Source organism: Arvicola amphibius, chromosome 8 (genome assembly GCF_903992535.2).
Source record: "Arvicola amphibius chromosome 8, mArvAmp1.2, whole genome shotgun sequence".
Lineage (NCBI taxonomy): Eukaryota > Metazoa > Chordata > Mammalia > Rodentia > Cricetidae > Arvicola > Arvicola amphibius.
Window position 1 is genome coordinate 1,607,967 of NC_052054.1, and position 18,804 is coordinate 1,626,770.

General features: G+C 42.0%; 1 protein-coding gene across 8 annotated transcripts; it reads right to left on the bottom strand.

The window, feature by feature from the left end:
- Nucleotides 1-2,659: 2,659 nt before the first annotated feature.
- LOC119820429 (TATA-box binding protein) lies at nucleotides 2,660-18,759 on the bottom strand. Of its 8 annotated transcripts, none has more exons than XM_038338731.1 (11): nucleotides 18,651-18,759; nucleotides 18,191-18,301; nucleotides 16,886-17,023; nucleotides 15,637-15,686; nucleotides 12,052-12,216; nucleotides 10,866-11,239; nucleotides 8,844-8,931; nucleotides 5,649-5,740; nucleotides 4,994-5,161; nucleotides 3,776-3,870; nucleotides 2,660-2,799 (listed from the first exon to the last, which is right to left on the bottom strand). In XM_038338731.1, exons 5-11 carry the CDS (start codon nucleotides 12,103-12,105, stop codon nucleotides 2,720-2,722), a joined length of 951 nt encoding a protein of 316 aa, XP_038194659.1. In that variant the 5' UTR covers nucleotides 12,106-12,216; nucleotides 15,637-15,686; nucleotides 16,886-17,023; nucleotides 18,191-18,301; nucleotides 18,651-18,759; the 3' UTR covers nucleotides 2,660-2,719. The 8 variants fall into 8 exon arrangements, with proteins under 8 accessions (XP_038194659.1, XP_038194663.1, XP_038194660.1 ...); XM_038338735.1 differs by having other exon boundaries at nucleotides 12,052-12,221; XM_038338732.1 differs by having other exon boundaries at nucleotides 18,610-18,731.
- Between the last annotated feature and the right edge of the window lie 45 nt (nucleotides 18,760-18,804).

An 18,804-nucleotide genomic window follows, 5' to 3' on the forward strand; every position in this document is an offset into this window, starting at 1 on the left:
CCGTCTTCCCTTGGTGAAGTACTACAACTATAAGCTGAAATAAGCCCTTTTATTCCCCAAGCTGCTTTTGGTCATGGTATTTTATCACAGCAATAGAAAACCTAAGACAGCCACTTTCTCCGAAAGACTGCTGCGTGTGTAATCTAGGAACAGTACACTTTTTAGTGCATGCTAATCTGCAATCTCCTTATGGCTTTAAGAATTAAAGGGTTGGGGCTGGAGAGATGGCTCAGTGGTTAAGAGCACTGCTTGCTCTTCCAAAGGTCCTGAGTTCAATTCCCGGCAACCACATGGTGGCTCACAACCATCTGTAATGAGGTCTGGTGCCCTCCTCTGGCCTGCAGATGCACACACAAACAGAATATTGTATATATAATAAATAAATGTTTAAAAAAAGAAAGGGTTCTACTCTGGGGGTAGCTTAGTCACAAAGGTCATTCCCTGCAGGCACAAAATCCTGTGTTCTAGCCCCAGTATGTCAAAAATAACAAGGATAAAAAGTATGCATAATACAGAAATGGTCAAATGAAAACCTTGGCAAGACACAGTGGCTCATGAGGCTTATCATCCCAGCTACTTGAGAGAGCAAGGCAGAATCACTGTGTTCACGGCCACCTGGGCTGTAGGAGTCTAAACAGAACAGGAAAGAAGGATAAAAAGCAAGGCACTTTAAAGTCCCAGCCACTGAAATATTAAAAATAAATACCAGAAAGAAGAAATAAGATTACTACTTTTCAAAATTACCACGTGCCTAGAACTTAGGGTTCCAATGCATTCAACTATTAACAGCAGTAACAGGAGCTCAATAAATAGATTGGAAAAAGTTAAATATAAATCAGTGTTTTTCCTTAAAGTGTTATGAAAAAATAAGAAACCATGTTGAAAGAATTAACTTTTATGACATGAAAATGTTCCATATGAAAATTATAAAACTTAAAAAAAAAAAAAACATCTTGGAGATAGAATGATGTCCTTCCCAAACATAAGTAACGCCTGGGAAGTGCAGGAAAGGGTACTTTGTATACTTTTGTGGGGTCAGGCTCTAGTACTGATTTGTCAAAACTTGGAATACATAAAATGATTTATATCAATTCCCCTTGTAAAAGTATACTATACAAATTTATGTATTCAAAATACAGATATAAGAATACCTGGGCCATACTGCATAACAGTGCACTAGAGGTAACAAGGGCCATCACTAAGGGAATGGTTCAATAAGGTATTTAGGACATTACATTGCTGTTCTTGGAAGTATAACTGACACACTGACTGTAAAGACAAAAAACAAAAGTCACCAAAGCATTCAATATTTTTCCAAAAACAAGATAAAAAGTAGCTCCAAAGGACAGAATTGCACATTAAAAATTTAAAAAGCAACACACCTTAACACCCTGGGCCACAGTTCTTTCCCACACTGGTCCTGAGTGGCATGGTAACTTGTGAGCACTGAGGACTGAAGCCTTAACTCTCCCAACTGCAGGCGTTCAGTGGAACTCCTCTCAGCCTTGTTACCTCAGAATGGTACCTACTCACCCCAAGTTCCAGGGGCTAATGCCACTGAAAACAGTCACTCGTTAGTGTCCCCTCTGCCTGCTGCCACATCAGGTATACGGGAGAGCTCAGGCATAATCTAAGTGAAGGGTGAGAGACACTCACTAATCTGGAAGTTACCTGGGGAAAGAACAGCTAAGGATGGAAAGAAAAAGACTTCTGATTGCACATACTCTGAGCTGTGCACAATGTACTTTTACAATTAAAAAACAGGACATAAAATGCTCCCAAATAACCCAAGGCTTCATAAGTATCCACCTTGTATTCAAGAGAAAAAAACCCATGACAAAAATGCTACATCAGAGAAGCTAGCTATCTGTGGACAGGGCATCAGCTTCCACATCTGAAATACTCAGAGCCCTCCGATGTCCCTTACCAGCTACGAGGCCCCAGTAAAAGCTGAAAAAGGAACAGAACATAACTAGTTTGGTGAAGATCCAGACACTATAGAGTATCTAAGGAATAAGAAGGTGTTCAGTGTGGATCATAAAAATCAGTGGCATGTCCATTTTCACTGCAACAGACAAAAACAAAAAAAAAAATGACAAGCAAACAAAACAGTGGTCTCAGGCATTATATCTAAAATAAATCTCTTTGACAGTATGATCACATGACTCTTACAAGGTTTCGTTTATAACAAAAATCTAACAATTTACAAGCTGCATGTTTCTGTGCAGAGTACTCTGGAGAAAGAAAATATGTACATTTATTTTGATTAATACAACTATTCAGTTCTGCAATACTGGGAAGGCGGAATGTATCTGGCACAAAAATAACTCCTTAGAGTTACAAACTAGAAAAACAACACTTTTTAAAAAAGATTTTTTACTTTTCTGGTAGAAATATAAAAACTGGCTTCTGGGGGAAAAGTTAAAATAAAAAGTCCAATTGTACAGGTGGCTTGAGCACTTAAAAGTTCTGTCCCTTAAACCAGCAAATTCATCAACAGCAGTGTTTAAAATCTAAATATAAATAAGTGGGCAGAGCTGCCCGAGTAGCAGCACAGAGCAAGCGACTCACAGTGCAGAGGAGGTGACCTTCCCAGCGTCCCCAGGACAGTGCCACTTCATGCTGCCACCTGTAACCGAGTGTCCTTCTTCTCACAACTGTACCACAACTGACAGGTTTAAAAAACAAGTGGGTGGGGGGCAATAACGCACGGCAGCCACTATGTGGTCTTCCTGAACCCCTTTAAGATGGGGTAGATGTTTTCAAATGCTTCATAGATTTCTGCTCTAACTTTAGCACCTACAAAGACACATTGGAATAGAAATGAGATGGTTAAGTAACATTTCTTAAAATAGTAACATCGCTGCCTTAAAATAAAGTCACAAGTATAGTTCTCTCCATACCCAGTTAAGACAAACTTGCTGTCTAGACCAGGCTGACCATGCCATGCTCTCCAGCTCTTGTTTTTAAAACCTTATTATTTTTTTCTTTAGCATTTTTTAAAAAATGAGATTGGCAGAGGTGGTGGTGCACACCTTTAATCCCAGAACTCAGGACCAGTGTGAGAAAGAACTGTGGGCTAGGGGATGGGGGTGGGTATTGCCTTGCTGACTTGTGGATCCTGGCCAGGACCAACTGTGATGAAGAAATGAGGGCAGGAGGATCTCTGTGAGTTTGAGGCTAGCCCAGTCTACAGAGCGAGTTCCAGGACAGGCCCCCAAAGCTACTGAGAAACCCTATCTTAAAAAACCATTAATTTATATATAAAATATACCTGGTAATTTTTAACACCCTAGACCATCATTTCCTAATCACAGTTGGTCCTGGCCAGGATCCACAAGTCAGCAAGGCAATACCCACTCCCATCCCCTAGCCCACAGTTCTTTCCCACACTGGTCCTGAGTGGCATGGTAACTTGTGAGCACTGAGGACTGAAGCCTTAACTCTCCCAACTGCAGGCATTCAGTGGAACTCCTCTCAGCCTTGTTACCTCAGAATGGTACCTACTCACCCCAAGTTCCAGGGGCTAATGCCACTGAAAACAGTCACTTACTAGAGTCCCCTCTGCCTGATGCCATGACGCATACTCTAGCTGAAGACTACACCTGTAGCAGGACTCTGCGGTTCTCCCTCTTCCCCCTTCCCATGGAGGTCAGGATGGGAAGCAAAATGTAAACAAAAACATCCTTACAAGAGGCTAGACAACTGTTCCAAGACAGAAACGCTATCCCAAAATTCTGTGCAATTTTGGTACACTACTTTTCTTTTAACTTACCTGTTAATACAACTTTTCCAGAAACAAAAATAAGGAGAACAATTCTTGGTTTGATCATTCTATAGATTAATCCAGGAAATAATTCTGGCTCATAGCTAGAAAGGAAATGGGAAGTCATCAGTTTTTGTATAAACACAATGAGGCCTTGTGAAGTACTGGAAATACTGAGTGATCTACAAACAGGACACGTGAGATGAAAACACTTTCACCAAGCAAGAGCTGCATGCCATGGACTACATGCTGTCCTATCACGTAATGCTGTCTTCACAGAATCCACATTTTCTGATAAAGACAAGAGTTGTATACTCATGTTCTCTGATCCTCATTAGATTCACTCTGGGCAAGTCTAGTTTATAAAAAAATCCCACCACTCATCTTAAGAGCTGAGAGTGACAGGCAGCCAGCCTGGAAATCAATCATATCGTACTTCCCTGAATAGGAATGTTCTAGAGCTGTCAGTTTTTCTAACAGGGTGACTTAACCAGAGTGATAAAGCAAGTATGAGCTCGAAGATGAGCCTACACCCTGAACTGACATTAGTTAATGAAATTCTATCCTAGTGATTCTGGGTTGATTAGCTCAGTCTGATAAAAGGACCGATCTGTTTTATGTGTGACTTGGAAATAAATGCAGGGCAGGCCTAGATGAGCAACACTGAATGGATCTCTAAAACTCAAACAAGAGTTTCTACGTTGAAAATTGAACCTAATGTGCCAGGTAAAAAAACTGCCCTGTGCAAAGGTCCTGAAGCAAGAGGAGGATGGTGAGTGTGGGGAGCTGGTGCGGCTGCAAACAGGAAACAGATACGAGACGTGCTGTGGGCAGGGATGCTGAGGACATGCTCACCAGAGAATGACAAGCAATCATAACGGACAGCTCTTCCCCGCTGCCCATCTTATACTCTGCTAGTATGTTGACAAAGAAGATTCAAGTGGTAGAAGAAACTACAAATTCATGTATTTAAATGTTTTTACTGACTAACAAAATGATAAGGCACACAGAAGTGAACCTAAGTCACTCCAGTGGAGGGGCGTTTGGGTGTCACTAAGTGACTAGGGGAACAGGGGCTGTGAGGGCAGCAGAAAGTGCAGTATAATTGCTTACTAGTAGCACATTCAACTTGCAACTATATCATAGGCTTAGAAACTGAATGTCTTAAATGTGCTTCACCCTGTATGATGCCTGAGGAGACTATAAATGGATTTCTCTCAGACCTACCTACTGAACTGCTGGTGGGTCAGCACAAGGCCTTCCAGCCTTATGGGGAACTTCACATCACAGCTTCCCACCATGTTTTGGATCTTGAAGTCTAAGAACTTAGCTGGGAATCCCAACTTCTGCACAACTCTAGCATATTTTCTCGCTGCTAATCGGGATTGTTCTTCACTGTAGGAAGGATAAACAGTGAGTTATGTGCAGAACCCTAATGGAATAATTAAGAATAACTTAAAACAGAGTAAATTAGAAAACGAATTAAACTATCATTGTCTTTAACAGAAACCATATTCTACCAAAACATCAGCCATGAACTTACGACATTACTGACAAGTCCTAGATTTAAAGGACATGATGTAGCATATGATTCCGTTATGATCACTGTTAATACATTCTGACCCACAAATTTCTATTGAGATGAAAACTTCATTTTCATAAAAAAAAATAACTAAGGTTGGATGGTGGTGGCTCGCACCTTTAATCCCAGCACTTGGGAGGCAGAGGCAGTTGGATCTCTGAGTTCGAGGTCAGCATGGTCTACAGAGCGAGTTCCAGGACAGCCAGGATTGCACAGAGAAACCCTGTCTCGAAACAAACAAAACAAAAGCGCTAGCCTGATGAAAGCAACCCCCAGAAACAAAGAAACCCTTACGGCTACCTCTTGGCTCCGGTGCACACCATCTTCCCAGAGCTGAAGATCAGCGCAGTTGTTCGCGGCTCCCTTATTCTCATGATGACAGCAGCAAACCGCTAAAACGGCCAGAAAGACGCATCAAAGCTGCACTCTAATTTCTGGTTAGTTTCTGTGAGTGAAGAAAGCTCAAGTATTGTAGATCCCAGGTAAAACTCTCCTGGCTACACCAGATATTCCTGTCAATGTATTTAAAAAGTATCTTTGTGCACGCCTTTAATCCCAGCACCCAGGAGGTAGAGGCAGGCGGGATCTCTGTGAGTTCAGGGTCAGTCTGGTCTATAAAGCCAGGACAGGCTCCAAAAACTACATAGAGAAACCCTGCCTTGAAAAACCAAAACCAACCAAACAAAAGTATCTTCTAAAATGTTTTTGTTTCTTATTCCTTTTCTCACACTTATCTACATTTTTTGGGTATTTCTTTTATTGGTCAGTTTTAAAAAATCTCCTGATCTTTTCTCCTTTCTGCTCTTTTGAACTTTCCAAGTTTGTCCAAATAAAGCAATCCATTAGTACCAAAGTAAGCACTGCAGAAAATACTGACGGATGCTACACACAAAGTAAGAGACAGAGAGCTCAGGAAAGAATAAGTCTCTATGAGAAACAGATGGATAAATGAGAACCAAGAAAGAATCAACCATGCAGATTCAGTAAACTAACTCCTAGCCATCGATGATAGCTGAGAAAGCCAACCAAGAAAAACAATCAATAAAATTCTAGAAATCATATAGTATTTTTTAGTAAGAGCTCCAAATGTAAATGGTCTTACCTATCCAATTAAAAGACAAAGACTAGTTGTTTTTCTAATCCCAACATTTGCTGACTGCAAGAAACACACCTCAATGGCAAGGACACTTGCAAACTGAAAGTAAAAGCAAGGAAAATGATATAAAGCAAATGGAAACAGAAAACAAACAGGTAGGCTTTAAGCCAAAATTAGATGAGATGAAGCTACCATCTTAATATGGTGAATGATTCATCAAGTAGATATAAGAGCTGTATATACTAAAAAATAACAAAAACTTGGTTAACTAAAAGTGAACAGTGGCCAATTTGAGTCTCTGTAGTTAATTTTCTGGTTAGCCTTATACTCAACTAAAAACCTGGCTATGAAGTGGGGCCCACATGTTTCCTATACTTAAGACCGTTCGTTCTTTTCCTCAATCTAGATGCTGTCACATTTCCAGTTTCAAGATGACACACAACTGATGAAATCACAGTACACAGCTGGGCACAGTAAAATGCACTTTTAATTCCAGCATTCAGGAGGTGGAGACAAAAGGGTCTGAGTTTGAGGCCATAAAAATGAAATCATAGTATAAAGTAGCTATTACAACCCTATTACAGATAGAAACACAAGGCAGGCAAGCATCTAGAACAGTTTTGAAACCTGGGACCTCTCTTGGTTTGGGCTAAGCACCTGGCAGTCCAAGACCCTTACCTGCATGAAAAATACATATACAGCCCCTCTCCAAACCTAGAAAGACTCCCACCTACGCAGACACACGCAGACACACACACACACACGCACACGCACATCACCAAACACAGTCTACTCAATCATACTCCAGTTGTGTCCAAGTACAAGGCAGGGAGTGGGTAGGGCTGATTGATTCAGTCTGAATGTTTTTGGTGCAATAAGGCAAACTGTATCCTCTGAGTAACCTTTTAAGGGGAATCCCCTACTGCCACCTACTGCCCACGCAAAACTGGGCATGCATGTCATTAATACCAGTTGTATCATGGGAGGAGACAACAGGTAAGTTACATAACTTGAATCTCTTTGTCAAAAAGAAAACCACACCCCTAACAACCAATCCCCTTTCCTTTAGAAGAACCTATAAAATAGTGCCCCAGAAAGTAATCGGGGACTCAGGTCCTTTACCAATTCCCTTTCCTTTAGAAGAACCTATAAAATAGTGCCCCAGAAAGTAATCCTTTCACATTCATGTGGCTGATCTGTACTAATGCCTATAAATGAATTCCACCAGGATCACAAGTGTGAGGCTCTTTCACAAGAGGTCACCTAAGGAGCTGTGACAGGAGCAATGTGAGGAGCACAAGACACTCCCACAGGAAGAAGTCAGAGACTCTATGGCCAACCTCAACTTACAGGATACGACAAAGGGGGAGAACTGAGACTCACTGGTGAAGACAATGGACAAAACTGAAGCTAGGGTACGCAGACCAACAGCCAGGTTAAGGCCTAGGAAGCTAAGGCTTCCAAAGGCTTCCAGGGACTTTACCAGAACTGTGTGTTCCTCAATGACTTATCAAACCGTAAAAGGACAAAAAGCCTGATTACAATCAAGTCTTTGGCCTTGCTAGACCAGTGTTCTACTACCAAGCCAGACTCTTAAATTCCTGCAATTTCTCTATCAGAAAAGCCATCTGTGTCTATACCACCACACATAATTTTGTCTATCAGCAAACCTTCAAAGTTACACAAAGGTGGGAAAACGTGTAATAAACTTGTACTTACAGCCAACAATTATTAATCACTGACCTATCTTTCTCCACCCATGCAATCCATCTCCAGCTCTCCCACAGGATTACTGAAGTGGGTACCACAGATATGTTATCAGATATGCTTCAGGATATAAATGGGATATTCTGTTTTCCAACTTCTTGTGGTACCCTTCACAACGTACGTGTATGTAAAGTTAGTTCATTATATGGATTTCTACATATGAAGGAGGATATACATAGTAGGTATTCAATAAAACACAAGTTGAAGAACTGAGAATGCAGCCGGGCAGTGCAGTGGTGGTGCACGCCTTTAATCCCAGCACTTGGGAGGCAGAGATAGGTGGATCTCTGCGAGTTCAAGGCCAGTGTGGTCTACAGAGTGAGTTCCAGGACAGCCAGGGCTACACAGAGAAATCCTGCCTTGAAAAACAAAACAACAACAACAACAGTTTAGTTTAGTGGTCAGCACTGCCCTAGTATGTTTGAGGTCCTAGTTAAACTCCCAATACTGCAAAAACAGGAAAACAGAACAAAATGAAAAGTCCCAGAATGAACTTTTCCTAATCTAAACATAACACTACTCATTTTGCTTGAATCAAGAAACAAGCACAATACAAACTTTCTCACCTACAGATTTAGGAAGAATTTTCTGTTTATCTTATATAGTCTCAAACACATGAAAATGGGTCTGACCTTGGGATTATATTCAGCATTTCGGGCACGAAGTGCAATGGTCTTTAGGTCAAGTTTACATCCAAGATTCACCGTGGATACAATATTTCTATAAGAAATTTAAAAACATAATTACTTAAAATATTTAACTTTTAAACAAAGAGGGCAATGGTCTTTAGGTCAAGTTTACAACCAAGATTTGCTATGAATATAATATTTCTGCAAGAAATTTGGAAAAGAAAACATGATTTAGATTGATGATCTATTATTTTTCACCAGGCTTTAGTAATAATAATAATAAAAATAACAAAACCAAACAAAAAACTCTGCTGACTCTAAATGTCTTAAAAAGTGCCACATACCAGGTATTCCCACTTAATACCCAAACCGTACTATAAAGTGGTAACCGTTATTCCCATAATCAGACAAAGCAGCTGAGACTCCATGGGATGCACTGCGTTTGGCTTGGGATGCACATGACTCCCAAGTGGAGGAGCTAGAACTTGCGTGTCTCAGGAGCCATGCCTTCCTGAGCTCTCAAATACTACCAACATTAGCTCACTATTAAGTCAATATGGTAAAAACAAGAAGATGTGGATTTTCTCAATCTTCCCAAAATGGAATTCAATGTCTTTAGCAAGGGAAGAAAATACCTGTACTCTGCTCTGTAGTTACCACTGTAAGTCATGTTAAATAGAATCATCACTAGCAGGCTAGGGAGACAGCTCCATTTTAAAGAGCCTGTGGAGTTCAATCCCCAGAACCCGTGAAGAGTGATAACGTGCACTTGCAATCCTAGTGCTAAGGAGACAGAGACAGGCAGATTCCTGAGGCTCACTGGCTAGTCAGCTTAACCCAACCAGCAGTGACAGATCCCATCTTAAAAACCAGTGTGAAAATATGATTCTTGAGGTTCTCCTGCAGCATACATAGGAAAGTGCATGCACACAGGCACAGAATTTATCATTTCCCACCTGGGTCTAAAAGACTGTTTCATGCCATTGTATCCCAGTCTCGAAGCATTCTATGCAATAACAGGGTTTTTCTGTGTAGCCCTGGCAGTGCTGGAACTCACTCTGTAAACCAGGCTGGCTCTGAACTCAGAGATCTTCCAGCCTCTGGCTCCCAAGTACATGCTCCGTGGCTATGGAAATAAGTGTATGTCCTAGGCTGGCTCTAATAGATGATTCTAATCAGAATACAAAGCAGAATGCCTGTGAGAGTCAAAAACGCATGAAAAATTAGTTTGGAGCAGTACAGACTTTGTCTAAAGGAGAGCTAACAGGGCTTATCTCTCTAAAATTATAAAAATCAAAAGTAATCTTAAAATTGTATACAGGCAATGTGTAATAGTCAAGATTCATGATTATATACCACGTAGCTTAAAAATGATCTGGCATGGCTTACAAATGACAATTATGTATGTAAAAGGAAAGTTGATCTCAAAGTAGGAGGGAGGATCAGCAAACATAAACTGAACAGTGTTGTCTGCAAAGAACCTTTAGTCAGGCTACAAGCTTCCTTAAATGAAATCTACATACTTGTTACTGAGCAGTATCTAGATTTGGGTTGTTTCAGGAAGAAATAAAAAAAGCCCGTGCCTCCTACCCCTTAACATGTGGGAACTATTTCACTTAAGTAGAAACATTTATTAAGACAAGAGCTGCCATTCTCACAAATCTCCAAAGATTGGACAAGCCTGTGATACAATTGGCTGTAACTCAGACAATTAGCCACAGGGAAATGTCCACAGTATCGATGAAACTCAACTTCATTTCAGCGGCCCCAACACATAAACACAACTCCATTTCTAAGGAAAAGCTCTGCTGAGAACACTGACTCACTCTGTAGCTTCAATTCCTTGCCAAGAGCAGATGAAGCCACACTATAGTAGAATTACCTTAAGTAAATCCACTGTCTGAAAGCCAATAGTGTAATACCATTGAGAGCCTCCTCTGGTACAGGGGACAGAGGACAGGAAACACAAACATAAAAAAAACAGGAAGAGGGAAAGCGAGAACACACACGCTAAGAGGTACTCACTGCAACTGTGGTACGATCCCAGAGCTCTCAGAGGCTGGTGTGGCAGGAGTGATCGGGGTCATAGGAGTCATTGGTGAAGGATACAAGGGGGTGGTGCCTGGCAAGGGTGCAGTGGTCAGAGTCTGGGAATGGAAGATCTGTGGAGTCTGGCCTGAGGCACCCTGTGTGGGCTGCTGAGATGTTGATTGCTGAACTGAGGCTGCTGCAGTTGCTACTGCCTGCTGCTGCTGCTGCTGCTGCTGTTGCTGCTGCTGCTGTCTTTGTTGCTCTTCCAAAACAGACAGACTATTGGTGTTCTGAATAGGTTGTGGAGTAAGTCCTGTGCCATAAGGCATCATTGGACTAAAGATAGGAATTCCAGGAGTCATGGCTCCCTGTGGAAAACAGAGAGAGAATGATTAAGACATTAATGTTTAATAGTATAGGCTATCAGGTAAAGTGTAAAACCTGATGCTTTCTGAATATAATAGGTCATGAATTACTAGGAAAGAATTTGGTACCCTGAGATGAATCACTTTCTTCTGTGGTACTAAACACAGCAGATGAGTACTTAGCATCTGGAGTCTGTTATTTATAATATACAAGACAGATGCTTAGCCACCCAAGCATATCTAGACCGTAAGGACAATACAAAGGTGCATGTCCCTGTGTAAAGTGCAACCCAGTCTATGAGGATTACCTACCAAAGCCTGTTAAATACTGTTAACTGCCTTTTCTATGTTTCTGTCTTACAAGCTTTGCTAGATTTAGTAACTATTTATGTGGAAGTAGGAAGAAAAAAGACGGCAAAATTAATACTGAATTAGTAACAAATAATCTAGGTCTAATTCTATTGCAACCACACACACATTTTATATAAAAATTAATGTTTAACTTTGTAAGCAGATTTTGTTGTCATCTTGGGCTAGGGAGGTGACTGCAACAGAGTCAAGAAGGAATCTTCTTGAGTAAATGAAATAAATGTTCTATAGCTCACACAGACGAAGTCTTCTAAATTAGGTTCTAAATCAACTCCCCAAGCAGAAGCGCATCATGCCTACCCAAAGCAGAAACTTCCACAAAGTAAAACAAGCTTGAGAAGCATACAAATCCATGTTCAAATTTGGGTGGCTAAAGTATACCTTCTTTTGCTTTCTCTTAATGGGACTATGTCAGCTCTCCTTGCCCCCGCTTCTTGCTCTTTTACCTGTGGGGAGGCCAAGCCCTGAGCATAAGGAGGAAGGCTGTTGTTCTGGTCCATGATCCTCACTTCCTTCAGTGTTCAGAGTTTTCCTAGAGCATCCTCTGCAAATTCTCCTTAGACACGTTCTTAACTTTCCAGGTTATCTCCACACACCATGAAACAGTGATGCTGTGCTTGAAAAAAAATGCTTTAAGTTTAAAGAAGTTTCATGTTCATACAAAATACACACATATGCTGAGTGGTGGTGGTGCACGCCTTTAATTCCAGCACTCAGGAGGCAGAAGCAGGAATATCTCTGAGTTCGAGGCCAGACTGGATACAGAGCAAGTTCTAGGACAGACACCAAAGTAACAGAGAAACCTTATCTCAAAACACTTCAAAAAACAAACAACAACAAAAACAAAACATATATATATATATAAGCTATCTTGGAGAAATATATATCCTTTAATCCCAAAAGCCTAGGGATAATATATTTTTTAATCCCAAAAGCCTAGTCCATGTTTCCTGTGACTCATGTAAAACTGCCAACAAAACTATGTTACTATGTAGTTAAATATTTTAATGGTACTTAAAAATAAGGTGGTAAGATCAGTAATAAAAACTTTTGGAAAAAGGGCTGCCAAGAAATGGTTCAGCAAGTACAGGCTGTCAATTCTGACACTCGGAGTTTACCCATATGGTGAAAGGAGAGGACAGATTCTCACAGGCTGACTGTTGACATAAATGTAATTCACTTTATATTTTATGTTTGGGTATTCTGCCTGCATGTATGCCTGTGGACCACTTGCATGCCTGGTACCAGCAGAGGCCCAGAAGAGAGGGTCAGATGCCCTGGAACTGGAATTAACAGATGGTTGTGAGTCACCATGGGATCATATATATACTTAAAATAAATATGGGTCTTGAGATACAACTTGTAACTTTGAAACCTGTATGCTATAAAGGTTTAGATTAAGATCAAATTGTAGGGCAGGAGAGATGGCTCCAACCTGGGTTCTCTGGATGAGCAGGCAGTACTTTAACCTCCGAGCCATCTTTTTTAAGAGTCAGAATCAGGGACCAGCCCTTTGCAACAACCCCTCACCCCACCCCCAGCAAAAGATCTTTTTGGGGGTATGGGGGAACACCTAGGAAAAACAAATTCCTAAGTGAACTGTACTATTAGAGAACACTTATTAAGTACTGTTTATATAGCACTATTAGATCAATGCTGGTTTTTAAATATTCTGCTCTATTTTATACCCTTCCCAATGTCTCAAGCATAAAGTGGCATAAATATTGAACTGGATATAATATGTTTTAGGTAATCATTTTTTGTGTTCCAATTTTAATTAAAGACAGATTAAACAATTAATTTTATAAATGTAATGTTCTTAACTCCTTAGAACACATTAATAAAAACTATGCCTGGAACTGGGCTTCTTAAATCATCTCTTTGGTGATCATGGATATGCAGTATGATTATGAATTAGCAGCTTTTTTTTTAAATTTGTAGTGGTAGCGACAGAACCAAGAGCCTCATAAATACCAGGCAAATGCCCATCCTCAATTCTTTAAAGACACTTTTTTTTAACATCAGTTCAGTTCATGCAGACCGATAACTTGCTCAGAGATGCCATAAGGACTGTGTGAGTCAACAATGGATGAAGAGACTGAATTAGCTATCAAATCAAGATGAGTCTAATTGCTGGGTGGTGGTGGCACTTGCCTTTAATACCAGCACTTGGGAGGCAGAGGTTCAAGGACAGCCTGATCTACAGAGCAAGTTCCAGGATAGCCAGGCTACACAGAGAAACTGTGTGTTGGGGGGCAGGGAGGAGATAAGTCTATAGACACATAGTAAACACAGGACAGACATTAGTTATTCCAATTAAATCTTTATAAAAGGACTTTTATTTTATGTGTATGAGTGTTTTGTAAGCATGTATGTATGTGCATCACATATGTAGTGCCTGCAGATGTCAGAAAGATGGTATTGGATTCCCTACAACTGGATTTTCAGATATTTGTGAGCCACGATATAGGTGCTGGGCACCAAAATCAGGTCCTCTAAAAAGGCAGCAAATACTCTTAACCACTGAGTTATCTCCCCAGCCTGACAATCAGATCTTATTCTAAACGTTTATCATCAACTAATATCACACAAGACATACAGGCTTCAAAGTTACAAGCTGTATATTCAAAGGTCTGCAGTCATGTTAAGTCCATGCTGGTCCAAGCCTTCTGAGGTCCAATGAGAGAATGTCACAGTCACTCAGAGGACAAAGGACCCAAACCATGTTCCTACAAAGTCACTAGTGAAAAACTGAAGAGATGGGCTGGAGAGAAGGCTCAGAGGTTAAAGCACTGTGTGCTCTTCTGGAGGTCCTGAGTTTAATTCTCGGCGACCACATACATGGTGGCTCATAACCATCTGTAATGAGATCTGGTGCCCTCTTCGGACTTGCAGGGATATATGCAGGCAGAACACTGTATACATAATAAGTAAATCTTTTTTTAAAAAAAATAGAGAAAAAGAAAAAAAAATGAAGAAATGCCCATTTCTGAGAGATACTAGATATACAAGAGATACTAAGGCTACAAGAAAATTACACTTTTTCTGATATCACCAGAAAAATGTAATTATTCTCTAACAAAAATGTTCCAGATACAAAGATAAAGAAGATACAGTCCTTATCAATATAAAAAATACATATAACTGTAAAAAATTAGCAACACTAAAATCGCAGATATTTACTAAGGCAAGACGTAAGAAAGCTGCAATCAGCACACACGTCTTCAGATCTGTGCACCTAGAACTGGGCCTGCCGTGTGGTACATAGTCATCACACATGTCTAATCAGCACACACGTGTCTTCAGATCTGTGCACCTAGAACTGGGCCTGGTGTGTGGTACATAGTCATCACACATGTCTAATCAGTACACACGTGTTTTCAGATCTGTGCACCTAGAACTGGGCCTGGTGTGTGGTACATAGTCATCACACATGTCTAATCAGTACACACGTGTCTTCAGATCTGTGCACCTAGAACTGGGCCTGGTGTGTGGTACATAGTCATCACACATGTCTAATCAGTACACACGTGTCTTCAGATCTGTGTACCTAGAACCAGGCCTGGTGTGTGGTACATAATCATCAGTGAATGCTATGGAAGGAAGAACACAACTAAAGTCAGGGGTTGGAGAGATGTTCAGCACTTTAGAACACTGTTTCTCCCCAGAAGGCCTAGGTTTGAGGCCTAGCACCACATGGCTGCTCAAACTAGCTGTAAATCCAGTCCTAGGGAATCTAGTGCCCCCTTATGTCTTCCATGGGCCACAGGCATGCATGTGGTACACATACAGGCAAAAGCATTCACGAACATAAACCTATTTCCTTCTTTTTTTTTTTTTACCCGAGACAGGAGATAGGGTTTCTCTCTGTGTAGCTTTAGAACTAGCTCTTGTACACCAGACTGGTCCCGAACTCAGAGATCCACCTGCCTCTGCCTTCTGAGTGTTGGGATTAATGGTGTGTGCCACCACCACCTGGCTCACATACGTAAGTCTTCTTAAAAATTAAGAAAAACACTAAAGTTGCATACCTTTTTGAAAGGCCAGATCTTTCACAAAGCAGGAGCAATTTAACACGAATCTAGCAAGAGGAACAAAAACATACAAATCAGCATACACACACAAGGGAAAGGCAGACAAAGACTAGGAGAGCACGCAGTACGTGACAGACTTGGTATGGAGTCACTACAGGAGGTAACACAGCAGCTATAGGTGGGTGATGTAATTCGGAGAGTTATTACACAGGCAATGGGATTGAGTTAAAGGATTTGTAAGTGTAGATGGGGAGCTCCTTTGTCAAGAGAAGATAAATCTGAGAAAACTGGAGACTGAAAATTCAATTTCTGAGGTCACTGCTTTAGTTGAGCCAAAAAGATAATGAAGGTTGGGTTTAATGTCCAAAGTATAATCAGTGATTTATCGAGATCACTTTGTGTAAATGAAGTTTACTGAACCGGTTGGTTATTATTATTATTATTATTATTATTAGACAGGGTTTCTCTGCAGCTTTGAAGCCTGTTCTGGAACTAGCTCTCTAGACCAGGCTGGCCCGAAACTCGAGAGATCCACCTGCCTCTGCCTCCAGAGTGCTGGGATTAAAGGCGTGCGCCGCCACGGCCTGGCTGAACCGGCTGATTATTCAAGACGAATATTTGTCCTATGCTATGCAGAGGTTATCTCACACCTGCAGACGACAAACCATCTTTCCTCAACGTATCATAAAATCCGAATAATCACTACACTAACTTATTTTTAGGCTGTTTTCCAGGGTTTTCATCTTTTGGAAACTAAGCCATCAAATTGAATATTTGAGAAACTTATTCTGCAGTCTTCCCCAAGTGTCTGCCTAACCCTGTCAGGCGTCCTTTCCCAGAAAAGCCTACTCAAGAGTTCTGGAAAACCACGCTAACCTGAGCCTAAAGGCGGTGAGCACAGCGTAAATAAAGTAGCGCGTGTTTATACGTTGATCTCAAGGCTTCTGACCATACTGTCCTTAATGAGGGAAAAAACGCGGGGCCGCAGGCCTGGGTAAAACGGTCTCCTAGAGGGGGAAGCAGCGGAGGCGTGGGGCGCCGCCCGGTGCCAGCCCCCCCGGAAACTCTCACGCTTGGCACAGGGTTTCCAGACCCCGCCGGAGCGGTGGCCCGGTGACTGGTACTCGCCGAGCCGCCACAGCACGCGCGGAGCGCCGCTCCCCGCTCGGCCGCGCGCCCATGCCGAGTCCCCTCCGGCTGTCCCGGGGACCCCCTCAAAGCGGAGAAAAGGCTGACCGACCGTTACCTGGACCGCAGAGACCTAGTCAAACCGCCAGCAGGAACCCGCCACCGCTACCGGACTCGACCCCGCCGGAGCCCGACGCAATCTGATGCCGTCACTTCCGCCCGTTGCGCTCTGGCCTGGGAAGCTTGGGGGTGGGTCCTTTCCGAAAGGAAATGAGGGGGCCGGGCCCCGTGATCATTGCGAACTGGTTGTTGTCAGAGGCTGGAGAGGTGCGGAGTGTGTAGAGCTAACAGCTGGAGATGTGGCTTTAGGGATCAGACTCAAGCAAGCATTCTATCACTGAGCTACAGCCTCAGTCTTCCATGCGTTGTTTTTAGAAAGGGTTTCTCTGGGTAGCCCTGGCTGTCTTGGGATTCCCTCTGTAGAAAGGCTGGCCTCAAAACTCAAGAGATCCTCCTGCCTCTGCCTCCGGAGTGCTGGGATCAAAGGCATGCGCTAACACGCCCTGCTAATGTACCATGGTTTTTAAACTCACGGTGTTACCAAGGGTACTTGGCAAGCTCTACTTAGTACCATAAAGCTGAAAGATAGTAGTAGTCGCTTCTTAGAAACTTGTGAGATCGAAACTTGTGAGATCGAAACGTGAATAGCAAGCAGATACTCTTTATCACGTTCTCAGTGAAAGTTAATTTGTGTCTAAAGAAGGACAACAAAACATGCGTCCTTGTAACCACACATTCATTTACATTTTAGTTCTGTACCTATCAGCTCTCTTCCTGGCTGTTCCAAGAAAACATTTTGTGTTGTTTTTGTTTTTGTTTTTCTAGACAGGGTTTCTATGTAGCTTTGGAACCTGTCCTGGAACTTATTCTATAGACTAGGCTGGCCTTAAACTCAGAGATCCTCCTTCCTGTCTCTGCCTCCCTAGCGCTGGGATTAAAGGCTTATGCCACCACCTCCTAGTTAGGTTGCTTCCTGATACTTGATTGAATTTCAATATATCTTGATGTCTTTTCTGTGCTTCTTCATCTAGGCATATGCAGGTCTTGTTTTGCTTCCGTCATTTCCCTTGTATTTTTGCACTATCAACGAATTAATGAGCTCCTTTAGTCTGTCAGTCAGTCAGTCTGTCTGTCTGTCTCTGTCTCTCTCTCTCTCTCTCTCTCTCTCGTGTGTGTGTGTGTGTGTGTGTGTGTGTGATGGACAGTACCTGTGTGCTATGTGTATAGGGTGTTAACCTATACATGAACTCTAATAAGTAGCTATTTTCTCCTGGAGGGACAGGGAACCCCGTAAGACTTAGGAAAACTTAACAATGGCCTGACAGGAGGCAACTTAAGGGAAGGAAGGTTCATTTTGACTTACAGCTTAATGGGATACAGTCCATCACGCGGAAGCATGACGCCTGGAGAAGGGGAAGCCACATTGCTTCTGCATACCGGAGTCCCAGTCACGTTGTGTCCACAGACTGGAAGCCTAGGGAGATGAATGTTAGTTTGCTTCTTTTTTTAGTCCAGAAAGTCAGGCCATGAGATGGTGCCATCTATATTTAGGTTGGGTCTTCCCTCCTCAGCTCAACCATCCCGAAATAACCTGCATAAACATGCCCATAGTTTTTTACCAGGTGATTCTGGATTCTGTCAAGTGAACAATATTAACCATTAGATTCTGGCTAAGGAAACTTAGTCTTGCCACCTGGGTCGCGTGGCTGTGTATAGCACACAGCCTTCAACCCAGCAGGAGCGGCTAATTCTTCTCAAACACCAATGTGACAGTCGAGTTACCGTTGCTCTGTAATTGGGTTAATTTTCTGGTATGGCCATACTTTTAACTTTTGTTTCCCCACGAGTGAACCCAAATGTTTTCTCGGGGTTGGAAAACAGGTCCCCTGGAATTGTTGGATCCAGGATGCGCGGCGGGATGCAGGCGGAGACCTCCAAGAGCAACGACGAGCGCGGGCTAGAGGAGCCCGGTGGGCG